Genomic DNA, 25,963 nt, shown 5'->3' on the forward strand with positions numbered 1-25,963 from the left:
TAGAAGTTTTATTATCAGTGCTGTGTGGATAGAGAAGTCTTGAGGCTACTGCAAGAATAAGTGTGAAAACCAGAGGCAGGAGGCTTAAGCCCAAAACCTGAGAACACGAGAGAACTCCTGACTCCAGGGAACATTAATTAACAAGAGATCACCCAAAAGCCTCCATACCTACACTGAAACTAAGCACCATCCAAGAGCCAATAAGTTCCAGAGCAAGACATACCATGCAAATTCTCCAGCAGTGCAGGAACATAGCCCTGAGCATCAATATACAGGCTGCCCAAAGTCACACCAAACCCATAGACATCTCAAAACTCACTACTGGACACTTCATTGCACTTCAGAGAGAAGAAATCCAGCTCCACCCACCAGAACACCGATGCAAGCTTCCCTAACCAGGAAACTTTGACAAGCCAATCGTCCAACCCCACCGACAGGGAGAAACCTCCTCAATAAATAGGAACTGCAAACTGCCAGAATACAGAAAGGCCACCTCAAACACAGCAATCTAAACAAGATGAAAAGGCAGAGAAATACTCAGCAGGTAAAGGAACATGATAAATGCCCACCAAACCAAACAATAGAATACTGTTATATAGTAACTTTTTCACCCTCTTAATTTTGAGGATATCTTATGTATAAAGCAAAGACTAAGCTATTATGAGGCCTCTGAAAAGAGTTTAGTATGTCCCTTGGGTTTTTAAGTTCTTTACTAGCAAACTGCTTCCAAATGAAGGTAGTCAGTCATTCAGAGATACGTTGACTCTTAAACTAATCTTAACAACTATAATCTTGTTTAATGATAAGTTAAGTTTCTGTTTTCTAAACTAATGTATAGCAGGCCTGAATAATTATGGGACTGACTTTGACAGAAGCTGGGAAAATAGCCAAAGATGACAAGCAGTCATTTATTACCTTTCAAAGCTCACCTGAGCTATCCCGCATGTATTAGGATTTTCCTCTTACTCTTCCTTCTCTTTCTCCTACTCTTCCCCCTGCCCCCTGCCTTCATTTCTGTCTCTCCTTTCCCTTATACTCATCCCGCCAACACTAGTCTGTTCTCTTCAACCTGTTAAGTACCTATTTTGTGCCAGGAATTGTGTTAGGTATCAGAATATAACAAATAAGATATGTTCCCTGCCCTCAATAGTATCAAAATTTTATGGAAAGAAAAGACTGATAAATCAATACATTAATGGATGTTACTAGACATATGTGTGTGTGAAGTATAGTAGGGGGAAAAAAGGGAGTGGTTAGGTGAGAGACCAAAAGAAATATCCAAAATTATTTCAATACAAAATTTCCACTTAACTAGTGATTTTGAAAAGGACCTTTGGAAGTTTAAATTACTTGCCCAGGTTATATAGAAGTCTCATAATTTCTAACTTACAACTCTAATCTCAGTATTCTTTTTTCACTGCTATCCTTTCTCTTATTTCTTGGATATATTTCACCATGGATTACCAGTCAAACCAAACACTGAAAGATTTTATAGTTAACTAGCAAGCTTAACTAGTAAGTTAACTAATAAGCTCTGTGGATCACAACAAACTGGAAAATTCTTAAAGAGATGGGAATATCAGACCATCTTACCTGACTCCTGAGAAACCTGTATGCAGGTCAAGATGCAACAGTTAGAACTAGACATGGAACAATGGACTGGTTCAAAATTGGGAAAAGGGTATATCAAGGCTGTATATTGTCACCCTGCTTATTTAACTTATATGCAGAGTACATCATGCAAAATGCTGGATGATTCACAAGCTACAATCAAGATTGCCAGGAGAAATATGAATAACTTCAGATATGCAGATGATGCCACCCTTATGGCAGAAAGCAAAGAGGAACTAAAGAGCCTCTTGATGAAGGTGAAAGAGGAGAGTGAAAAGGCTGGCTTAGAAGTCAACATTCAGAAAGCTAATATCATGGCATCCGGTCTCATCACTTCATGGCAAATAGATGGGGAAACAATGGAAACAGTGACAGCTTTTATTTTCTTGGGCTCCAAAATTACTTCAGATAGTGACTACAGGCATGAAATTAAAAGATGCTTCCTCTTTGGAAGAAAAGATATGGAAAGGAAGAAAAGATATGACAAACCTAGATGATATATTAAAAAGCAGAAACATCACTTTGCCAATAAAGGTCTATATAGTCAAAGCCATGGTTTTTCCAGTAGTCATGTTTTGATGTGGGAGTTGAACCATAAAGGTGGCTGAGTGCAAGAAGAATTGATACTTTTGAAATGTGGCATTGGAGAAGACTCTTAAGAGTGAGTCCCTTGCACTTCAAGGAGATCAAACCAGTCAATCCTAAAAGAAATCAGTCCTGATATTCATTGGAAGGACTGATGCTGAAGCTGAAGCTCCAGTAGTTTGGCCACCTGATGCGAAGAGCCAACTGATTGGAAAAGACCCTGATGCTGGGAAAGATAGAAGGCAAGAGGAAAAGGGGACGCCAGAAGATGAAATGGTTGGATGGCATCACCAACTCAATGGACATGAGTTTGGGCAAGCTCTGGAAGATGGTGAGGGACAGGGAAGCCTGGTGTGCTGCAGTCCATGGGGTTGCAAAAGAGACATGACTGAGCGACTGAACAACAGTAAGCCTTATTGCATGATGCGTGCTCAGTCATGTCTAACTCTTTGCAACCACACGGACTGTAGCCCACCAGCCTCCGCTGTCCATGGAATTTCCCCAGCAAGAATGCTGAAGTGGATTGCCATTTCTTCCTCCAGGGGATCTTCCTTGACCCAAAAATCAAATCCACATATTCTGCATCTCCTGCATTACAGGTGAATTCTTTACTGCTGAGCCACCGGGGAAGCTTCACTGGTACGACTCAAATACTCAAATATTCTTTAATTTGTCACATTCTGGACAGTACATAGCTGACTAAGTTTTCATCTATATTTTTAAAATTTGATGTTTAAGTTCAGCTCAGTTCAGTCGCGCAGTCGTGTCTAACTCTTTGCGACCCCATGAACCACAGCACGCCAGGCTTCCCTGTCCATCACCAACTCCCAGAGTCCACCCAAACCATGTCCATTGAGTCGGTGATGCCATCCAGCTATCTCATCCGCTGTCGTCCCCTTCTCCTCCTGCCCTCAATCTTTCCCAGCATCAGGGTCTTTTCCAATGAGTCAGCTTTTCACATCAGGTGGCCAAAGTATTGGAGTTTCAGCTTCAACATCAGTCCTACCAATGAACACCCAGGACTGATCTCCTTTAGGATGGACTGGTTGGATCGCCTTGCAGTCCAAGGAACTCTCAAGAGTCTTCTCCAACACCACCGTTCAAAAGCATCAATTCTTCAGCGCTCAGCTTTCTTTATATTCCAACTCTCACATCCATACATGACCACTGGAAAAACCATAGCCTTGACTAGACGGACCTTTGTTGGCAAAGTAACTTCTCTGCTTTTTAATAAGCTGTCTAGGTTGGTCATAACTTTCCTCCCAAGGAGTAAGCATCTTTTAATTTCATGGCTCCAGTCACCATCTGCAAAGCTTTTGGAACCCAGAAAAATAAAGTCTGACACTGTTTCCACTGTTTCCCCATCTATTTCCCATGAAGTGATGGGACCAGATGCCATGATCTTAGTTTTCTGAACGTTGAGCTTTAAGCCAACTTTTTCACTCTCCTCTTTCACTTTCATCAAGAGGCTCTTTAGTTCTTCTTCACTTTCTGCCATAAGGGTGGTGTCATCTGCATATCTGAGGTTATTGATATTTCTCCCAGCAAATGGAGTATAAACTTAAAAAATTGTGAGTCACTATGTTATACACCTGAAACTTATATAATATTGTAAATCAACCATAACTGAATTTTTTTTTTAAAAAATAAAGAGAAAGAATGATGGCCTTTTCTACCCATAGTAATGCTATATTATATTCATGTGATTCCCTTTCTTCATGTTAGTTGTGAACATATTGTGGTGTGAAAGGCTGCTCTATGGAAGGGACATCTGCTTCAAATAAATATATATATATATTTGATATATATGTATTTGGCTGTGTTGTGTCTTAGTTGCAGCATATGGGCTCTTCACTGTGTCATGTGGGATGTTCTCTTACAACATATGGACTCTCTAATTGTGCACACATGGGCTCAGTATTGGGATGCACAGACTTAGTTGCCCTTTGTCATATGGGATCTTAGTTCTCCCCACCAGAGGTTGAACCCATGTGCCCTGCATTTCACAGTGGATTCTTTTTTTTGTTGTTTCTTTGTTGTAAAATTTTTACAATGTCGTATTGGTTTCTAACATACAACAATGATAATCAGCCATAATTACACATATATCGCCTTCCTCCTAAGCCTCCTTCCCCTCCCCCAGTCCCAGCCCTCTAAGTCATCATAGAGCTCCAGGCTGGGCTTCCTGTGTTATACAGCAACTTCTTACCAGCTATCCACTTTACACATGATAGTGTATATATGTTGATGTTACTTATCTCCATTCGTCTCACTCTCTCCTTCCCACACTGTGTCCACAAGTCCATTCTCTACATCTCTGTCTCCATTCCATCCTGGCAAATAAGTTAATCAATACTATTGTTCTAGATTCCATGTATATCTGTTAACGTGTGATATTAGTTTTTCTCTTTCTAACTTACATCACTCCGTGTAACAGACTCTAGGTTCATCCACCTCACTAGAACTGACTCAAGTTCATTCTTTTTTATGGCTGAGTAATATTCCATTGTATATATGTACCAAATCTTTATACATTCATATGGCAATAGACATCTGGGTTGTTTCTATGTCCTGGCAATGATATTGTAAATAGTGCTGCAGTAAACATGAGGGTATATGTGTCTTTTAGAAGTGTGGTTTTCTCAGGGTATATGCCCAGTAGTGGGATTGCAGGGTAATATGGTAGTTCTGTTTTTAGTTTTTTAAGGAACCTTGTACTGTTCTCCATGATGACTGTATCGTTTACACTCCCACCAACAGTGCAGGAGGGTTCCCTTTTTACCATGTCCTCTTCAACACTTATTGTTTGTAGATTTTTTGATGGCCATTCTTACCGGTGTGAAGTGATACCACATTGTAGTTTTGGTTTGTATTTCTCAAATAGTTATTGATATCAAGCATCCTTTCATGTATTTATTGCCATGTGTATGTCTTTTTTGGAGGAATGTCTGTTAGGTCTTCTGCCCACTTTTTGATTGGGCTATTTGTTTTCTTGATATTGAGCTGTATGAGCTGCTTATATATTCTGGAGATTAATCTTTGCCAGTTGTTTCATTTGCATTTGTTTTTAAGGGTTGTCTTTTAATCTTGTTTATTGTTTCCTTTACTGTGCAGAAGCTTAAGTTTCATTAGGTCTCACTTGTTTATTTTTGATTTATTTCCATTATGCTAGGAGATGGGTCAAAGGGGATCTTCCTGTGATCTATGTCAAAGAATGTACTGCCTACATATTCCTCTAACAGTTTTATAGTTTCTGGACTTACATTTAAGTTTTTAATCCGTTTTGACTTTATTTATGTGTATGGTGTTAGGAAGTGTTCTAGTTTCATTCTTTTAGATGTAGCTGTCTATTTTCCCCTTATTGAAGAGGCTGTCTTTTATCCATTATATTTTCTCGCCTCTTGTCAAAGGTAAGGTGCTCAGAGGTGCGTGGGTTTATCTCTGGGCTTTCTGTCTTGTTCCATTGGTCTGTATATCCGTTTTTGTGCCAGTACCATACTGTCTAGATGACTTTGTAGTAAATAACTCCATAGTAAAGCTAGACTTTGTACTGTCTAGCTTTGTAGTAAAGTCTCAAGTCAGGAAAGTTGATTCTTCCAGCTCTATTTTTCATTCTCAAGATTTCTTTGACTATTCAGGATCTTTTGTGTTTCCATACATCAGCAGTGGCCACAGACTGGAAAAAGTCAGTGTTCATTCCAATCCCAAAGAAGAGCAGTGGCCAAGAATGTTCAAACTATTGCACATTTGCACTCATTTTGCCTGCTAGCAAGGTAATGCTCAGAATGCTTGAAGGGTTTTGAAGGCTTCAACAGTACATCAACCAAGAGCTTCCAGATGTTCAAGCTGGATTTAGAAAAGCCCGAGGAACCAGAGATCAAATTGCCAACATCCATTGGATCATAGAAAAAGCAAGAGAATTCCATAAAAACATCTACTTCAGCTTCATTGACTACGTTAAAGACTTACTTTGTGGATCATGACAAACTGTGGAAAATTCTTAAAGAGATAGGAATACCAGACCACCTTACCTCCTTCCTGAGAAACCTATGTGCAGGACAAGAAGCAACAATTAGAACTGAACATGGAGCAACGGACTCGTTCCAAATTGGAAAAGGAGTATGTCAAGGCTGTATATCGTCACCCTATTTATTTAACTTATATGCAGAGTACATCATGTGAAATGCTGGCTGGATGACTCACAAGCTGGAATCAAGATTGCTGGGAGAAGTATCAACAACCTAAGATATGCAGATGATACTACCCGAATGGCAAAAAGTAAAGAGTAATTAAAGAGCCTCTTGATGAAGGTGAAAGAAGAGTGTGAAAAAGCAGGGTTAAAACTCAACATTCATAAAACTAAGGTCATGGCATTTGGTCCCATCAGTTAAGTTCAGTTCAGTTCAGTCGCTCAGTCATGTCCGACTCTTTGTGACCCCATGAATCACAGCACGCCAGGCCTCCCTGTCTATCACCAACTCCCGGAGTTTACCCAAACCCATATCCATTGAGTCGGTGATGCCATCCAGCCATCTCATCCTTTGTTGTCCCCTTCTCCTCCTGCCACCAGTCCTTCCCAGCATCAGGGTCTTTTCCAATGAGTCAACTCTTCACATGAGGTGGCCAAAGTATTGGAGTTTCAGCTTCAACATCAGTCCTTCCAATGAACACCCAGGACTGATCTGCTTTAGGATGGACTGGTTGGATCTCCTTGAAGTCCAAGGGACTCTCAGAGTCTTCTCCAACACCACAGTTCAAAAGCATCAATTCTGTGGTGCTCAGCTTTCTTCACCGTCCAACTTTCACATCCATACATGACCACTGGAAAAACCATAGCCTTGACTAGATGGACCTTTGTTGGCAAAGTAATGTTTCTGCTTTTAAATATGCTGTCTAGTTTGGTCATAACCTTCCTTCCAACGAGTAAGCATCTTTTAATTTCATGGCTGCAATCACCATCAGCAGTGATTTTGGAGCCCAAAAAAATAAAGTCTGAGACTGTTTCCACTGTTTCCCCATCTATTTGCCATGAAATGATGGGACCAGATGCCATGATCTTAGTTTTCTGAACGTTGAGCTTTAAGCCAACTTTTTCACTCTCCTCTTTCACTTTCATCAAGAGGCTCTTTAGTTCGTCTTCACTTTCTGCCATAAGGGTGGTGTCATCTGCATATCTGAGGTCCCATCACTTAATGGGAAATAGATGCGGGAAAATGGAAACAGTCAGAGGCCTTATTTTCTTGGGCTCCAAAATCACTGTGGCTGGTGACTATAGCCATGAAATTAAAAAATGTTTGCTCCTTGGAAGTAAAGCTATAGTAAACCTAGACAGCGTATTAGAAGGCAGAGACATCACTTTGCCAACAAAGGTCCATATAGTCAAAGCTATGGTTTTTTCGGTAGTCATGTATGGATGTGAGAGTTGGACTGTATAGAAGACTGAATGTGGAAGAATTTATGCTTTCGAACTGTTGTGCTGAAGAAGACTCTTGAGAGTCCCTTGGACATCAAGGAGATCAAACCACCCAATCCTAAAATAAATCAACCCTGAACATTCATTAGAAAGACGGATGCTGAAGCTGAAGCTCCAATAGTTTGGCCACCTGATGCGAAGAGCTGACTCATTGGAAAAGACCCTGTTGCTGAGGAAGATTGAAGGCAGGAACAGAAGGGGATGACGGATAAGATGGTTGGATGGCATCGCCGACTTAATGGACACGAGTTTGAGCAAACTCTGGGAGGTGATGAAGGACAGGGAAGCCTGGTGTGCTGCAGTCTGTGTGGTCACAAAGAGTTGGACATGACTTAGCAACTGAGCAACAACAGCAAATTGTATAATTTTTTATTCTAGTTCTGTGAACTGTACCATATTTGGTAATTTGATAGATTGCATTGAATCTGTAAATTGCTTTGAATCTGTAGATTGCTTTGGGCAGTATAGTTCATTGTCACAGTATTGATTCTTCCAGTCCAAGAACATATATCCATCTGTTTGTGTTGTGTTTGATTTCTTTTATCAATGTCTTATAGTTTTCTGCTTACAGGTATTTTGTCTCTTTAGATGGATTTATTTCTAGGTATTTTATTCTTATTATTGCAGTGGTGAATGGAATTGTTTTCTTAATTTCTTTCTGATTTTTTCATTGTTATTGTATAGGAAAGCAAGGAATTTGTGTGAATTAATTTTGTATTTTGTAACTTCAATGTATTCATTGATTTGCTGTGGTAATTTTCTTGTGGCATCTTTAGGATTTTGTATGCTCCTAACAATGAGAGTTTTACTTCTTTTCCTATCTATATTCCTTTTATTTCTTTTTCTTCTCTGATTGCCATGGTTAGAACTTCCAAAACTATGTTGAAAAATAGTGATGAGAGAGGGCACTGTTGTCTTGTTCCTAATCATAAAAGAAATGCTTTCAGATTTTCACCATTGGGAAATGTTTGCTGTGCATTTGTTGTGTATGGCCTTTATTATTTTGAGATAGAGTCCTTCTAGGCCTAATTTAAAGAGGTTTTTTTTTTTTTAAATTATAAATGGGTGTTGAATTTTGTTGAAAGCTTTCTCTGCATCTATTGAGATGATCATATGGTTTTTATCTTTCAGTTTGTTAATACGGTGTATCACATTGATTGATTTGCATATATTGAAGAATCCTAGCATACCTGGGATAAACCCCACTTGATCCTGGTGTATGATCCTTTTAATCTGTTGTTGGATTCTGTTTGCTAGAATTTTGCTGAAGATTTTTCATCTGTGTTCATATTGGCCTGTTGTTTTCTTTTTTGGTGGTATCTTTGTCTTGTTTTAGTATCAGGGTGATGGTGGCCTCATAGAATGAATTTGGGAGTTTTCCTTCCTCTGCAGTTTTCTGGAAGAGTTTGAGCAAGATAGGTGTTAGCTCTTCTCTAAATGTTTGGTAGAACTCACCTGTGAAGCCATCTGGCTCTGGGCTTTTGTTTGTTGGAAAATTTTTGATCACAGTTTCAATTTCAGTGACTGTGATTGGTCTATTTATGATTTCTGTTTCTTCTGAGTTCAGTTTTGGAAGGTTGTACTTTTCTAAGAACTTGTCCATTTCTTCCAGGTTGTCCATTTTATTGGCATATAGTTGCTCATAGTAGCCTCTTATGATCTTTTGTATTTCTGCATTGTCTGTTGTAACATCTCCTTTTTCATTTCTAATTTTTTTGGCTTAAGTCTTCTCCCTTTTCTGAGTCTGGCTAGTGGCTTGTCCATTTTGTTTATTTTCTCAAAGTTTTTTTAGTTTTATTGATCTTTGCTATTGTTTCCTTCATTTTTTCCCATTTATTTCTGCTCTGATATATATGATTTCTTTTCTTCTACTATCTTTTGGGGTTTTTGTCCTTCTTTTTCTAGTTACTTTAGGTGTAAAATCAGGTTGTTGATTTGATGTTTTTCTCATTTCTTGAGGTAGGTTTGTATTGCTATAAACTTCCCTCTTAGAACTGCTTTTGCTGCATCCTCTAGGTTGGTAAAGAATCCACTGCAATGCAGGAGACCCTGGTTTGATTCCTGGGTTGGGAAGATCGACTGGAGAAGGGATAGGCCACCCACTCCAGTATTGTTGGGCTTCCCTTGTGGCTCAACTGGTTAAGAATCTGCCTGCAGTGTGGGAGACCTGGGTTCGATCCTTGGGTTGGGAAAATCCCCAGGAGAAGAGAAAGGCCACCGATGCCAGTATTCTAGCCTGGAGAATACTGTGGACTGTATTGTTCATGGGGTCACAAAGCGTTGGACACAACTGTGCAACTTTCACTAGGTTTTGGATTGTCATATTTTCATTGTTATTTGTTTCTAGATATTTTATAAATTTTCTTCTAGTGTCTTCAGTGAACTCTTGGTTATTTAGAAGTGTGTTGTTTAGCCTCCAATGTGTGTGTGGGTTTTTTACAGGTTTTTTCCCTGTAATTGATACCTAGTCTCATAGTGTTGTGGTCAGAAAAGATGCTTGATAGGATTTCAGTTTTCTTAAATTTACCAAGGCTTGATTTGACACCCAAGTTGTGATCTGTCCTGGAGAATGTTCTTTGTTCAGTTGAGAAAAAAGTGGATTCTGCTGTTTTGGGATGTAATGTTCTAAAGATATCAATTAGGGCCATCTGGTATAATGTATGCTTTAAGGCTTGTATTATTAATTTTCTATGTAGATGATCTGTCCTTTGGTGTAAGTGAGGTGTTAAAGTCCCCAATTATTATTGTTTTACTGTCGATTTCCCCTTTTATGGTTGTTAGCATTTGTCTTTTGTATTGAGATGCTCCTATATTGCATGCATAAATAATTATAATTGTTGTATCTTCTTAGATACCTTCTGCAAGGTGGGTTCTTAACCATTGGACCATCAGGGAAGTCTCTCCAATGTATTTTTCTCCCAATGTCATATTTTTCCTCTAAGAGGGAATTTCTTAGTACATTTTTTTCTCTTAATTATTGAATAGGTTCTTACTGGAAAATTTCCAATAGTATATAATTGTATAAAATGTAAAGTAAAAATCACTCTGCCTCCCTGAAATAGAGTGCATGTGCTTTCAAGGCTTGCACTTTTTCTGTATATATACAAACATTTAGATATTTGTATGTATTAATTTTTATAACCCAAAATGGCTGTTTTGTAGTCTGCTATAATTACCTGTGGTAATTTTTAATTTTTACTTATTTTTTAAAATGTTTATTTATTTTATTTGGCTATGTCAAGTGTCAGCTGTGGTACACTGGATCCTCACTGCATCCTGTGGAATCTTTCATCATGGTGCAAGGACTCTCTAGTTGTAGTGTGCAGGTTCCAGAGCACGTGGGCTCAGTAGTTGTGGGGCACAGGCTTAGATGCTCTGTAGCATGTGGGATCTTAGCTCTCAACCAGGGATCTGAACACTCATCCCCTGCATTGCAGTGCAGATTTCTTAACCACTAGACCACCAGGGAAGTCCCCCATGATAATTTTTAAAATACAGTACATGTGAACTTTGCATAATCATTTTTATTGTAAGTATTCCATTGAATGGAATGGAATACTTACGTATTTAATCTTCTATAAATCTTCATGCAGAAATTTCACAGGTAGTATATACACCAGTATATATATACTTATTTTTTCCCCATGTATATCCTACAAATATTACTTGGGTAAAGTTTTGATAGAAGTTGTTCTCTAGGATGTTGCTTTTTGTTTGGCTGTGGTTTGTGGTGTTGGGGAATCTCAGTTCCCCAACCAGAGATTGAACCTGGAACCATAGCAGTGAAAGCATAGAGCCCTAACCACTGGACCACCAGGAAATTCCCCTAGAAAAGTTTTTATTAATTTATGTTTTTAGATTACTGTCCTCAGGGCTTGTGAATAGTTCTTTTGGTATATATTTGTCATTGCTAGAAATTATGTATCTGTTTAATATTTGTAAATCTAATAGTTGAAAAACAATATTTTTTTAAATTTGCATTTCTGGTGAGGTTTAGCATCTTTTCATTTATTTATTATGCTTTTACTATTTCTAAATTTCTAGTTCATGTTCTTCCCCTTATTTTCTTTTTACAAGAATTCTTTGCATATTAAGACTGTTAAATTCTCCTTTTGGAGATACATGGACAATATTAATTTTTATGTCTCTTTTCTGTTGTATAAATAGTACCTTTCTTATACCAGATTATATAGTTTTTTCTTCTTTATATTTAAATTTTGTTTCATCTGTAATTTATTTTGGTGTTTAGTTTCCAACTTTACCAAGCTCTTAGCTGTTGTTTGTACTAGGTAGGGAATAAATAATATGTTTTCCCTGATGATTTGAAATGACCAGTTTATGATATATCACGTAGCTTCTGAAGCTTATGCAGTAGATCTTAACCAGGAATGTACATTAGAACCAAAGAATTTTGATTCCAAAATTCTAAAACAAGAATTTTCTTATGCTAGTGAGACACAAATACTTCTAAAAAATTCACACAATATAGAGTAATGCAGAATAAAAAGTGCAAGTGAACCCAAATGAGTTGAAAACTTATGTCCACCCAGAAACTTTCACACAGCTTTGTTGATAATTGTCATTAACTTGGAAGCAATCAGTTGTTAAATGGATAAACTGTGGGAATATCCATACAGTGGAATATTATTCATTGCTAAAAAGAAACAGGTTGTTGGCCATGTGAAGACATGAAGGAAACTTAAATGCATGCTATTAAGTGAAAGAAATCAATCTGAAAAGGCTACATACCATATGATTACAACTATATGACATTATAGAAAAGACAAAACTATGGAGATAGTAGTAAAAAGATCAGTGGTTGCCAGGAATCAGGTATGAGGGAGGGATGGATAAGCAGAGCACAGAGGATTTTTCTTTTTAGTGTAAAATTATTCTGTGTGATACTTAATGGTGATACATTTTCCTATACATTTATTAAAACCCAAGAATGGTTCTTGCCTGGTCATTCAGTGACTAAGACTCCATGCTCCCGATGCAGGGGGCCCCGGTTCAATCGCTGGTCAGGGGACTAGATCCTGCATGCCGCCACTAAAGATTCTGCATGCCACAGTGAAGACTCAGAACAGCCAAATAAGTAAATAAGTACTAAAAAAGAAAGAAACAAGAGTGAACCCTAATGTAAACTAGGAATTTGGGTAATAATGAGGTACCATTGTAACTTATAGTTGGCAGTTATGAATAATGCTTCCAGAAACATCTGTGTGTAGGTTTTTTTGTGAACATATTTTCTGCTCCTTTTTTTTTTTTTTCAGCCGCTGGTGCTTCCAGCCCCTTTTTCTGCTCCTTTGGATCGATAACAAAGAGCATGATTACTGGACTGTATTCATGTTTTATCTTTTTCCTGATATCTGTGTCCTGTACATTTAAAAATAAATAAATAAATATATAAATATATATATATATATTTCTTGTATCTAGGATTGTGAGCACCTAGAAGTTAAAGGCTATAACTATTTTTATAAGCCCTCATGTGAAATTAAAAGTCTAATGCATATTTTGGGACTTAACCAGTGTAAGACTTTGTTTTTCAGTGCAGGGGTTTCCCCTGGTTGGGAAACCAAGAGCCCACATGCCTTGCAGCCAAAAAAACCCAAAACATAAACAATATTGTAACAAATTCAGTAGAAACTTTAAAAATGGTCCACATCAAAAAAAGTCTTAAAAAAAAGGTCTGGTACATATTTTGACTGTACTGAACAATCACTGTTCTTTAGCATAATTTCTCTTAGTTTCACCTTGATCATCTGTTTATTGTAGAATGGAATGCATTGCCTATAATAACCATTTTCATCTTAAAATGTGTTGATAAGAAAAAAGCCTCTGCTTAGACTATATGGGAAGGACTTGAGCTCCTAGATTGCCAGAGAAGCAATATGAGGCACTATATTTAATTATTATCAATTATTTATTTCTGTTTAATTTCTCTTCTGGATTATTTCCATACAGCTGAAACATTATAATCTTAGAAGCGATCTTTAAAGTCATTTAACACATTAGTTCTGTGTCAGTACAGAAATCCCTCCAATAATACCTCTAGCAGATAATTTTCCATCCTCTTTTTAATTATTTTCAACAGTGAGGAGCTTGATGGTTTCTGACATAATGTTGTTTATCAGTAGTATGTAGGGTTTGAAAGTGGTTCCTTTTGGGGGCCAAAATACACCTTCTTGTTCTGTTCGTAAGTAGTGGTCCTTCCCTTTGGAATTGCAGAGAGTAAGTACACCTGGAGAAATAATCAACCTATTATAAGCCATGTATCTCTTTGTACTTTTTTCTTTCTCTCCCCAGCTCTTTTCATTATTAGGCTAGACACCAATTCACTTAGCTATTCCTGTAGCAAGCTTCCAATCTCCTGAAAAACTTAATTTGAAGGGTTTTTTTTAATTCATTTTTGTGGCTGGTCTGAAGTCTCAATTCATACTAAATTTTCAGGTTCACGTAAATGAATAATTTACTTATAGAACATAAAAGATTTTCTCTTCTTTCTTTAAATTTTTTTTTTTACTTTTATTTATTTATTTGGCTGTGCCACTCGGCATGTGAGATCTTAGTTCCCCAGCCAGGAACCCATGCCCCTGTACAGTAGAAGTGTGGAGTCCTAACCACTGGACTGCTAGGGAAGTCCCTTCTCTCTTTTTTAAAAGGCTTTTCCCAGCTTTATTGAGATATATAGTTGACATATAATATAGAATACTGCATACATTTAGGATGTATAAAGTGATAGTTTGGTACATATGTTGGTGCAACATTGCAAAATGATTACCACAATAAGTTTAGTTAACAAATCCTTCACATAAATATCAGTTTGTTGTTGTGGTGGTAAGACTAATCAAGATTTACTCTCTTAGCAACTTTCAAGTATATAATACAGTAGTATTAAATATAATTACTATTCAGTACATTAGATGCCCAGAACTTACTAATCTTAAGGCTGGAAGCTTGTACCCTTTGACCAACATCTCCCTGTTTCTCTCACTTCCCATCCTCTGGCAACCACCAATCTAGTTCTCTAAGAGTTAAGCTTTTTTTTAGATTCCACATATAAGTGATGTCATACAGTATTTGTCTTTCTCTGTCAGACCTGTATACAGTATACATATACATGTAGAGGTGTGTGTGTGTGTGTGTGTGTGTGTGTGTGTGTGTGTGTGTGTGCGCGCGTATTCATATTTCCTTTATCCATTCGTCTGTCGGTGGCACTTAGGTAGTTTCCATATCTTGGTTATTATGAACACTACTGCAGTGACATGGGAGTACAGATCTCTTTGAGATAGTAGTTTATTTCAATTCCTTTGGCTAAATAGCTAGAAATGGGATTTCTGAATCATATGGTAGTTCTGTTTTTAGTTTTTTGAGGAACATTCATGTTGTTTTTCATAGTGGCTGTACCAATTTACATTCCCACAAATAGTTCCAAGCATTTGTTATCTCTTGTCCTTTTGGTAATAGTCATTCTAACAAGTGAGAGATGAAATCCCATGGCTTTAATTTGCATTTCCCTGATGGTTAGTAGTATTGACCATCTTTTCATGTACTTCTTAGCCATTTGTATGTCTTTTTCAGAAAAATGCCTATTCAGATCCTCTGCCTTGTTTTTAATTGGATTATTTGGGAGAGTTTTGCTATTGTACAAATCCTTATATATTTTGGATATTAACTCCTTAACAGATATATTGTTTACAAATATTTTCTCTTATTCCATAGTTTGCATTTTCATTTTGTTGTTTCATTTGCTGAGCAGAAGCTTTTTTGTTTGATGTGGACACATTTGTTGAGTTTTGTTGCTGGTGCTTTTGGTGTAATATCCAAAAAATCTTTGCGAAGAGCTGTGTCATGGAGCTTTTTCCCAGTGTTCCCTTCTAGAAGTTTCTTGGTTTCAGATTTCATGTTTAAGTTCTTAATCCATTTTGAGTTAATTTTTGTGGATGGTTTTTGATAGGGGTCTGGTGTCATTCTTTTGCGTGTGAATATCCAGTTTACCCAGCATCATTTACTGAAGAGACTATTCTTCTCCCCTTGAGAATTCTTTGCTCCCTTGTCAAATACTAGTTGACAGGGTTTATTTCTAGGCCCTTCATTCTGTTCCATTGGTCCACATGTCTGTCTTTATGCCAGTGTCATATTTGTTTGATGACTGCACATTTGAAATCGGGAAGTTTGATGCCTCCAGCTTTCTCAAGACTGCTTTGCCTATTCAAGATCTTTTGTGATTCCATATGAGTTTTAGTATTGATTTTTCTATTTTTGTGAAAAGTAGAATTTTGATAAGAGATTATATTGGATCTAGGGATGACTTTGGATAGTATAGACATGTTTTTTCTTTTTAATATTTATTTATTTATTCTGCTAGTTGGATCTTTGTTGGGGTGCTCAGGCTAAGTAGTTGTAGCGCACAGGCTTAGTTCCCCTGTAACACGTGGGATCTTAGTTCCCCAACCAGGGGTCAAACTCACAGCCTTCACATTGCAAGGCAGATTCTTAACGACTGGACTACCAAGGAAGTCCCGGTATGGACATTTTAACAATATTAATTCTTCCAATCTATGAGTGTGGATATCTTTCCATATATTTGTGTCATCTTCAGTTTGTTTATCAATGTCTTACAGTTTTTAGTGTAAATATCTTTCACTTCCTTGATTAACTTTGATTAAATAAATTAATTACAAAAACTCCTAAGTATTTTTGTTTCTGATGCTGTTGTAGATGGGATTTTTTTTTTTTTGTATAGGGCTTCCCTGATAGCTCAGCTGGTAAAGAATTGCCTGCAATGCAGGAGACCCCAGTTTGATTCCCGGATTGGGAAGATCCTCTGCAGAAGGGATAGGCTACCCACTCTAATATCCTTGGGCTTCACTTGTGGCTCAGCTGGTAAAGAATCCGCCTGCAATGCGGAAGACCTGCATTTGATCCCTGGGTTGGGAAGATCCCTTGGTGAAGGGAATGGCTACCCACTCCAGTATTCTGGCATGGAGAATTCCATGGTCTGTATAGTCCATGGGGTCGCAAAGAGTTGGACACAACTGAGCGACTTTCACTTCACTTAATAGGTCATAGATGTGCAGCTGATTTTTGTAGGTTGATTTCTGTCTTGAAATTTTACTGAATTCATTTATTAGTTGTAAAAGGTTTTCGTTTTGGTTACAATTTCAAATTAAAAATAACAAGAAATAAAATGACTATAGAAGGTGAATTTGGGGGTGCATATGTTAGCAATAAGAAGGATAAACATTTTTGTCTATATTTATTTCAGCCCTGCTTCTCACAGTTAACTTTATAGAAAAATAGTAGAGTATCATATGTAGAACCAGCATACTGTAAACAGCATATATATAACCAGGAAATATTGCAACAACTATATATCATACTTCTTATGAGTAAATGGGAATTATCTCCTCCTGGAAAAGTTATTTCTTTTGTTTTGCTTTTATGAGGTTAGTAGACAAGAATGATTACTTCTTGTGGATCTTTCAATATTTTTGTCATATCCAAGTAACAGCACTTCATGATTGAGCCCTTTCCTGTGTAGATATATACTAAGGAAGGCAGTTCAAAGTAGTAAGTAGATAATCATATGTATTTATAGAATATGTTAATTTCATTTTGTTCCATTTTCTTTGGAGTTCAACTGTGTAAGAAGCTCTCAGTAGTTTATATGGATGGATATTTAGGAATTTTTTTTCTCCAAAGGAAAAGGTAGTAATGCTACCTCTCTTTTCCCTCTCCCTCTGTAGAAACATTCTAAATACCAAGCATTTTTTTTTTTAAGGGAATGTTCTTGGACTTCCCTGGTGGTACGGTGTATAAGAATCTGCCTGTCAGTGCAGGGGACACAGGCTGGATCCCTGGTCTGGGAAGATTCCACATGTCACAGAGCAACTAAACCCATGTACCACAACTACTGAACCTGCATTCTAGATACCATTCTTCACAACTATTGAGCCTGTGCTTCAGAACCTGGGAACCGCAGCTGCTGAGCCAGGTGCTGCAGTTACTGAAGTCTGCATCTGGCTCTGTGCTCCGCAGTAAGAGCAGCCACCGCAGTGAGGAGCCATGTGTCACACCAGAGACTAGCCTCTGCTCACCACAGCTAGAGAAAGTTCACATGCAGCAGTGAAGGCCTCGCACAACCAAAAATGGATAAAATAAATACATATTTTTTAAAAGCAAATGTTCTAGACATTTTAACTGGAAGTAAAGACTTTATTTGGATAATTTAACTGATGTGGTCATACATTTTTCTAATATTGTGAAGTATCACTATCCTTAATCACATTAACTTTATAATTCTCATTGTCTGATTATGCAACTTATTGAAAAGTATAAAAGAAGCGCATATCCCCAGCACCTCAAAATAAACACTGATATATACTTCTAGTTTTTTTATAAGTTTTTTCTCTTTTCAAAACATTTTTCTTTTCTGTTTTAGAAAAAATAAAAGGAATTAATTTCAAATATTAGAAGTATGTTAAAAGTTATCTCAGAATATTATGTATACTATTTTTCATTCACCACCGTGTATATTCTGTGAATTTCATGTTTAAGGTGTATACTGGGAACCTTTGACTCTTGGAAAAGAGGATTCTTAAAATCTTATTGATGTCATGGTTTAGAACAGTGCTTCTCAAAAGTGTGGTTTGGGGAATGCTGACAGTCTCAGACTTTTAGGAGGTCCTTGAGGTAAAAATTATTGTAATAATTCTGAGATTTTTTTTGTTTTTGCCTTTTTCACTTTCATTCTCTCATGAATGTATGGTGGAATTTTCTAAAGGCTCCATAGGGTATATAATATTGTAACAGCCCAAGTAATGAAGCAGCTATGAGATTGGAGGGGAGGAAGGAAGAAGCCTTTCTTCTCACTGAATTCTTTCTTTGTATGGAAAATATAGTTATTTTCCATAAAAATACTTGTGTTAACATATACCGAGTATTGCTGTCTTTTAAATGATTTGACAAAGATTTTAAAATTTCTCAGTTTTAATTTACTTAATAGTAATATTGATAATAGATGAAACCTCTAAATAAAACCTTTTTGGAGTCCTCAATACTTTTTCAGCGTGTTAAATATCCTGATATTGAAAAAACTAAGACTCTCTAGTTTAGAAAAACATTAATGGGAAAAAAAATCTCCTTATATCCTTATACTACAAGTATATTTATAGAATATCACCATTTCTTGGTTTTTTAGAGATCAAGGGACTTAAAGTTCTGTTTCTGTCCCAGATTCTTCTCGAACTAAGTTTGTCAGTCTTCTGAAAATAACAGTTCTCTGTTTTTTCCTTTTTAGATTTGATGGTAGAGTGGTGGCAAAGCTCCCTTTCACCCCCCTTTCCTATATCCAAGGACTGTCTCACCGAAATCTGCTAGGGGATGACACTACAGACTGTTCCTTCATCTTCCTGTATATTCTGTGTACCATGTCGATTCGACAGGTGAGTGACCACATCATCTATTTAATATGTATATCCTTTCTTGCTCTCACAATTAATGTCTGTTTCTGTAATACTGGAAGTGTCTACCTGTTGCTACTGAGATCTTTCAGTTGCTTGTTTCAGAATTCCAGAGTATCATCTGAAACTGTTTTAAATGTATATAGATTTAGATCACTGATGCCTAGGGATGGAACGTAGTCATAAAGTCACACATGGTTTTCATCTTCCTTTGAAGAAAGCTCTCAAGTTTCTTCTTTATTGTGGCTATCTAAAGGTAGAAAAGAGTAGATTTTGCCTTCCCACTATCATTTCTTCTTTATTATTCACCAGTGCCTTTTGGCACTTCATAAACACAAGTAAATGTAATAATTTGGTGACTTTAAGTTAGTCACAGTTGAGGTAAATTCTGAATTGTAGAATTTACATTCAGGCAACATGATGATCAGATATTCATAGTGAGAAAGAGTGAAAACTTAGTCAGATGGGATTGTGAGAGCCTGGAAGAGAGACTTAGCATTCAGTTAGTGGCAGACGATTCAGGCAGCAAGGTTGAAATAATAAAGTGGCTTTTGAGATGGGACTTTAAAAAATAAGAGAGGTTAAAGTCTCTTGCTGTAGAACCCTTCATATTTCAGGGCATTATTCAGTGTTCGAACATACTGTCATTCAGTAGGCATTATAGTGGGGAGGTTGACACATGCAATAAGTATGAATATGATTATTTCAATGTTTGTTACATAAATGATTCAGAGTTGTTTTTCTTCTTCCTCTGAATATTGTCTGTGGCATCAGGTTTTTTGATTGGTCTGACATGTGTGAATCAATAGGAAATGGAATTATAATTTGAAGTTCACAAAGATCTTCATGATCTTAGCACTTAATGCTCTCCCTACCTGATCTCTCACCTCATCCAGCACTCCAACCATTCTGACTTCTCTGGCAGTTTTCATTTTCCACTCACCCAGACTTGCTTTTTGTGAATATTCTTTCTTCTATCCAGATGCTTCCCACCTTCTTCTTTTGCATGTTAAATGCAACCAAGTTTTCAGGCTTCCTGGAATCATTTTCTGATACTTACTGCTTCTGAAGGATAGATGTGAGGGGGACATGACCACATGCAGAAATAACAGAAAACTATTAGAGTAGTCTAGTAAAAAATCATTGTGTTCTCAATTATTACATTGCTGAAATGATTGAAGAGGGGACAAAGTTGAGAAATATATAGAGGTAAGCTAGCAAAACTTAATGACTGATTTAATGTGAAAAAGAGGAAACTAATGTAACTTCAACATTATGGCTTTGGTGACCAAATGGAGGATGCGAAAAGAGGAAAGAGAAGTAGGTTGGTTGGAAGACATGCTGTTTGAGTTGTCTGTGGGGCAGTTAAGTGGTGTGTCCAGCAGGAAGTTGTATTCTTGTAGTGTTGTTCAGTCACTCTGTCATGTATGATTCTTTGCGACCCCATGGACTGCAGCACAGCAGGCTCCTCTTTCCTTCACTATCTCCCAGAGTTTGCTCAAACTCATGTCCATTGAGTCAGTAATAGCATCCAACCACCTCATCCTGTGTCTCTCCTTTCTCCTCCTACCCACAGTCTTTCCCAGCATCTTGTGTAACTGAGGTGTGTACTACATCTTTTGAAATGCTTTAGCATTTTGGCTTATCCCAGGTAAAACCCAAGACAGTGACAATGTGATTCTCTTTGTTGGTTTCATAGAGGTCATCGATAACTGGAATATTGCTCTTAAATTTGATTAAGAATGAGATATTAAAACTATAACAAGGGCCAGAATATTAATGTGAAGTCAAGTGGGCCTTAGGAAGCATCACTACAAACAAAGCTAGTGGAAGTGATGGAATTCCAGTTGAGCTATTTCAAATCCTCAAAGATGATGCTGTGAACGAGCTGCATTCAATATGTCAGCAAATTTGGAAAACTCAGCAGTGGCCACAGGACTGGAAAAGGTCAGTTTTCATTCCAATCCCAAAGAAAGGCAATGCCAAAGAATGCTCAAACTACCACACAATTGCACTCATCTCACACGCTAGTAAAGTAATGCTCAAAATTCTCCAAGCCAGGTTTCAGCAATATGTGAACTGTGAACTTCCAGATATTCAAGCTGGTTTTAGAAAAGGCAGAGGGACCAGAGTTCAAATTGCCAACATTCACTGGATCATCGAAAAAGCAAGAGAGTTCCAGAAAAACATCTATTTCTGCTCTATTGACTATGCCAAAGCCTTTGACTATGTGGATGACAAGAAACTGTGGAAAATTCTGAAAGAGATGGGAATACCAGACCACCTGACCCATCTCTTGAGAAACCTGTATGCGGGTCAGGAAGCAACAGTTAGAACTGGACATGGAACAATAGACTGGTTCCAAATAGAAAAAGGAGTACGTGAAGGCTGTATATTGTCACCCTGCTTATTTAACTTATATGCAGAGTACATCATGAGAAACGCTGGGCTGGAGGAAGGACAAGCTGGAATCAAGATTGCTGGGAGAAATATCAATAACCTTAGATATGCAGATGACATCCCCTTATGGCAGAAAGTAAAGAAGAACTAAAGAGCCTTTTGATGAAAATGAAAGAGGAGAGTGAGAAAGTTGGCTTAAAACTCAACGTTCAGATAACTAAGATCATGGCATCTGGTCCCATCACTTCATGGCAAATAGATGGGGAAACAGTGGAAACAGTGGCTGACTTGATATTTTTGGGCTCCAGAATCACTTCAGATGGTGATTGCAGCCATGAAATTAGAAGACGCTTACTCCTTGGAAGGACAGTTATGACCAACCTAGAGAGCATATTAAAAAGCAGAGACATTACTTTGCCAACAAAGGTCCATCTAGTCAAGGCTATGGTTTTTCCATTGGTCATGTATGGATGTGAGAGCTGGACTATAAAGAAAGCTGAGCATGGAAGAATTGATGCTTTTGAACTGTGGTGTTGGAGAAGACTCTTAAGAGTCCCTTGGACTGCAAGGAGATCCAACCAGTCCATCCTAAAGCAGGTCAGTCCTGGGTGTTCATTGGAAGGACTGATGTTGAAGCTGAAACTCCAGTACTTTGGCCACCTGATGCGAAGAGCTGACTCATTGGAAAAGACCCTGATGCTGGGAAAGATTGAAGGCAGGAGGAGAAGGGGACGACAGAGGATGAGATGGTTGGATGGCATCACCAACTCAACGGACATGGGTTTGGGTGGACTCCAGGAGTTGGTGATGGACAAGGAGACCTGGCGTGCTGCAGTTCATGGGGTCGCAAAGAGTCAGACATGACTGAGCAACTGAACTGAACTGAAAATACTAATAAAATACAATGATGTATACATTCTGCCTTTAGCAACAAGGAACAATTCTCTTTTAATTGCATGTGTTGCAATTCTATTTTAGTTACAAAGGTGTTACTACTATGTTTGTGATTGCTCACAGTAGTTTTTTGGCAGGTTTTTTGTTGTTGTTTTAAATAATTTTATTTATTTATTTTTGGCTGTGCTGGGTTTTTGTTGCCATGCGAGCTTTTCTTTAATTGCAGCAAGCAGTGGCTACTCTTCATTGCATTGTGAAGGCGTCTTACTGCAGTGGCCTCTCTTTCTACAGAGCACAGGCTTGAGGGCACGCAGGCTTCAGCAGTTCGGCACGTGGGTTCAATGGTTGCAGGTCCTCAGCTCTAGAGCACAGGCCCAACAGTTGCGGCACTCGGGCTGAGTTTTGCTCTGCCGCCTATGGGATCTTCCCAGACCAAGGATCCAACCTGTGTCTCCTGCACTGGCAAGCGAATTCTTTACCACTAAGCCATCAAGGAAACCCAGGGGTTTTTTTCTTTTTTTTTTGGCCGTCTCTCGAGATTTCTGGGATCTCAGTTCCCTGACCAGGGATTACACTCAGGCCACATCAGTGAAACAAAGAATCCTAACCGATAGGCCACCAGGAAACTCACAGTTGTTGTTGTTGTTCAGTCACTCAGTCGTGTCTGACTCTTTGCATGGACTGCAGCACGCCAGGCTTCCCTGTCCTTCACCATTTCCTGGAACTTGCCCAAATTCATATCCATCGAGTCGGTGATGCCATCCAACCATCCTCTGTCATCCCTTTCTCCTCCTGCCTTCAACCTTTCCCAACATCAGGATCCTTTCTAATGAGTTGACTCTTCACATCAGGTGGCCAGCGTATGGGAACTTCAGCTTCAGCATCAGTCCCTCCAGTGAATATTCAGGACTGATTTCCTTTAGGATTGACTGGCTTGTTCTCCTTGCAGTCCAAGGAACTCTCAGGAGTCTTCTCCAGCATCACAGTTCAAAAGCGTCAATTCTTCAGCACTCAGCCTTCTTTATGGTCCAACTCTCACATCCATATATGACTACTGGAAAAATCATAGCTTTGACTATACGGACCTTTGTCGGTAATGTAATGTCTCCACTTTTTAACATGCTGTCTAGACTTCCCTGGTACCTCAGCTGGTAAGTAATGCACCTACAATATGGGAGACCCTGGTTCAATTCCTGGGTCAGAAAGATCCACTGGAGAAGGGATAGGTTACCCACTCCAATATTCTTGGGCTTCTTTGTGGCTCAGTTGGTTAAGAATCTGCCTGCAGTGAGGGAGACCTGAGTTCGATCCCTGGGTTGGGAAGATCCCTAGAAGAAGGAAATGGCTACCCACTCCAGTATTCTGGCCTGGAGAATCCCATGGACTGTATAGTCCATGGGGTCACAAACAAAGAGTCGAACAGGACTGAGCAACTTTCACTTCACTTAAGTTTGTCATAGCTTTTCTTCCAAGGAGCAAGCGTCTGTTAATTTCAGGCTACAGTCATCAGCCGCAGTGATTTTGGAGCCCAAGAAAATAAAGTCTGTCATTGTTTCCATTGTTTCCCCATCTATTTTGCCATGAAGTGATGGGACTGGATGCCGTGATCTCATTTTTTTGAATGCTGAGTTTTAAGCCAGCTTTTTCACTCTCCTCTTTCACCCTCATCAACAGGCTCTTTCGTTACTCTTTGCTTTCTGTTATGAGGGTGGTGTCATCTGCATATCTGAGGGTATTGATATTTCTCCTGGCAGTCTTAATTCCAGCTTGTACTTCATCTAGCCTGGCATTTTGCATGATGTTCTCTGCATAAAAGTTAAACAAACAGGGTGACAGTATACAGCCTTGACATACTCCTTTCTCAATTTTGAACCAGTCTTTTGCTCCATGTCCAGTTATAACTGTTGCTTCTTGACTGCATACAGATTTCTCAGGAGGCAGGTAAGGTGGTCTGGTATTCCTGTGTTTTTAAGAATTTTCCACAGTTTGTTGTGATCCACACAGTCAAAGGTTTAGCATAGTCAGTGAAGCAGAAGTAGATGTTTTTCTGGAACTCTCTTGCTTTTTCGATGATCCAACGGATGTTGGCAATTTGATCTCTGCTTCCTCTGCCTTTTCTAAATCCAGCTTGAACATCTGGAAGTTCTCAGTTTACGTACTGTTGAAGCCTAGCTTGGAGAATTTTCAGCATTACTTTGCTACCATGTGAAATGAGTGCAGTTGTGCAGTAGTTTGAACGTTCTTTGGCCTTGCCTTTCTTTGGGATTGGAATGAAAACTGACCTTTTCCAGTTCTGTGGCTACTGCTGAGTTTTCCAAATTTGCTCGCATATTGAGTGCAGCACTTTAATAGCATCATCTTTGAAGTTTTGAAATAGCTCAACTGGAATTCCATCACCTCCGCTAGCTTTGTTCATAGTGATGCTTCCTTCCTAAGAACCACTTGACTTTGCACTCCAGGTTGTCTGACTCTAGGTGAATGATCATACCATCATGGTTATCTGGGTCATTAAGAACTTTTTTGTATAGTTCTGTGTATTCTTGCCACCTCTTCTGAATATCTTCTGCTTCTGTTAGGTCCATACCATTTCTTTTCTTTATTGTGCCCATTTCTGCATGAAATGTTCCCTTCGTAGCTCTAATTTTCTTGAAGAGATCTCTAGTTTTTCCCATTCTGATGTTTTCCTCTATTTCTTTGCTTTGTTCACTTAGGAAGGCTTTCTTATCTCTCCTTGCTATTCTTTGGAATTTAGCATTCATATGGGTATGTCTTTCCTTTTCTCTTTTGCTTTTCACTGCTCTTCTTTTCCCAGCTATTTGTAAGGCCTTCTCAGAAAACCATTTTGCCTTTTTACATTTGTACTGCTACCTGGGCATTATTACCTAGAAATCACCATCTGAAAACTGTAGCATTTTTTAAAGTGAAATAAATGTTAAAAATGATCATTGAGAAAGTTCAGCTCAAGCTAGTCTTTAAACTCCTTTCAGTTATTTCAGAAATTCTGGTGAGGTGTATGTTCAGCAGTTTATTTCATGAGGTCATTTACCATGGTAGTCAGCAAACTTTCTATTTACTCACTACTTTATATGGGTCTAGGTGATGGATATTTTTGTATTTACTTTTCAGACCATACAATTTTTATCACAGCAACTCAACTCTGCCATTATAATATGAATATAGCCCTAGACAATATGTAAAGGAATGAGTGCGGCTATGTTCCAACAAAACTTTATTTACAAAAAAACAGTTAACAGGGTTCAGGCAGACTTTTGCAAACTCTTACATTGTGTTATGAAACCAACCCTAGAAAATAAGTAAGTGAATGAGTGTGGCTGTATTCCAGTGGAACTTTATTTCTAAAAACAGGCGATAGAGCAGCCAACCATGCTATTCCCGAGAACCAAGAGTGTGTAATATGTCCTATAAAGTTAAAGTAAGAATATCTACAGATACTAGACTACTAGAGCTTAATGAAGTAATTGCTTACTGAATACCCCAAAAAGGGTGGGAGGAGAGAATGGGGAGCAAAAAA

The 25,963-nt window shown here is 38.2% G+C and overlaps 1 protein-coding gene across 1 annotated transcript in view; it reads left to right on the plus strand.

Annotated features, from left to right (window-relative positions):
- The window catches only part of TMCO1 (transmembrane and coiled-coil domains 1), a 65,264-nt gene that overhangs the window by 24,761 nt on the left and 14,540 nt on the right, over positions 1–25,963 (plus strand). The window contains exon 6 of the mRNA XM_081491343.1: positions 18,975–19,119. Within this exon, the coding sequence (XP_081347469.1) occupies positions 18,975–19,119 (145 nt within the window). The remainder of the gene's footprint in view (positions 1–18,974; positions 19,120–25,963) is intronic.

The sequence above is a fragment of the Giraffa tippelskirchi genome, chromosome 5 (genome assembly GCF_054371585.1).
Source record: "Giraffa tippelskirchi isolate mGirTip1 chromosome 5, T2T-mGirTip1v1.2.pri, whole genome shotgun sequence".
Classification (NCBI taxonomy): domain Eukaryota; kingdom Metazoa; phylum Chordata; class Mammalia; order Artiodactyla; family Giraffidae; genus Giraffa; species Giraffa tippelskirchi.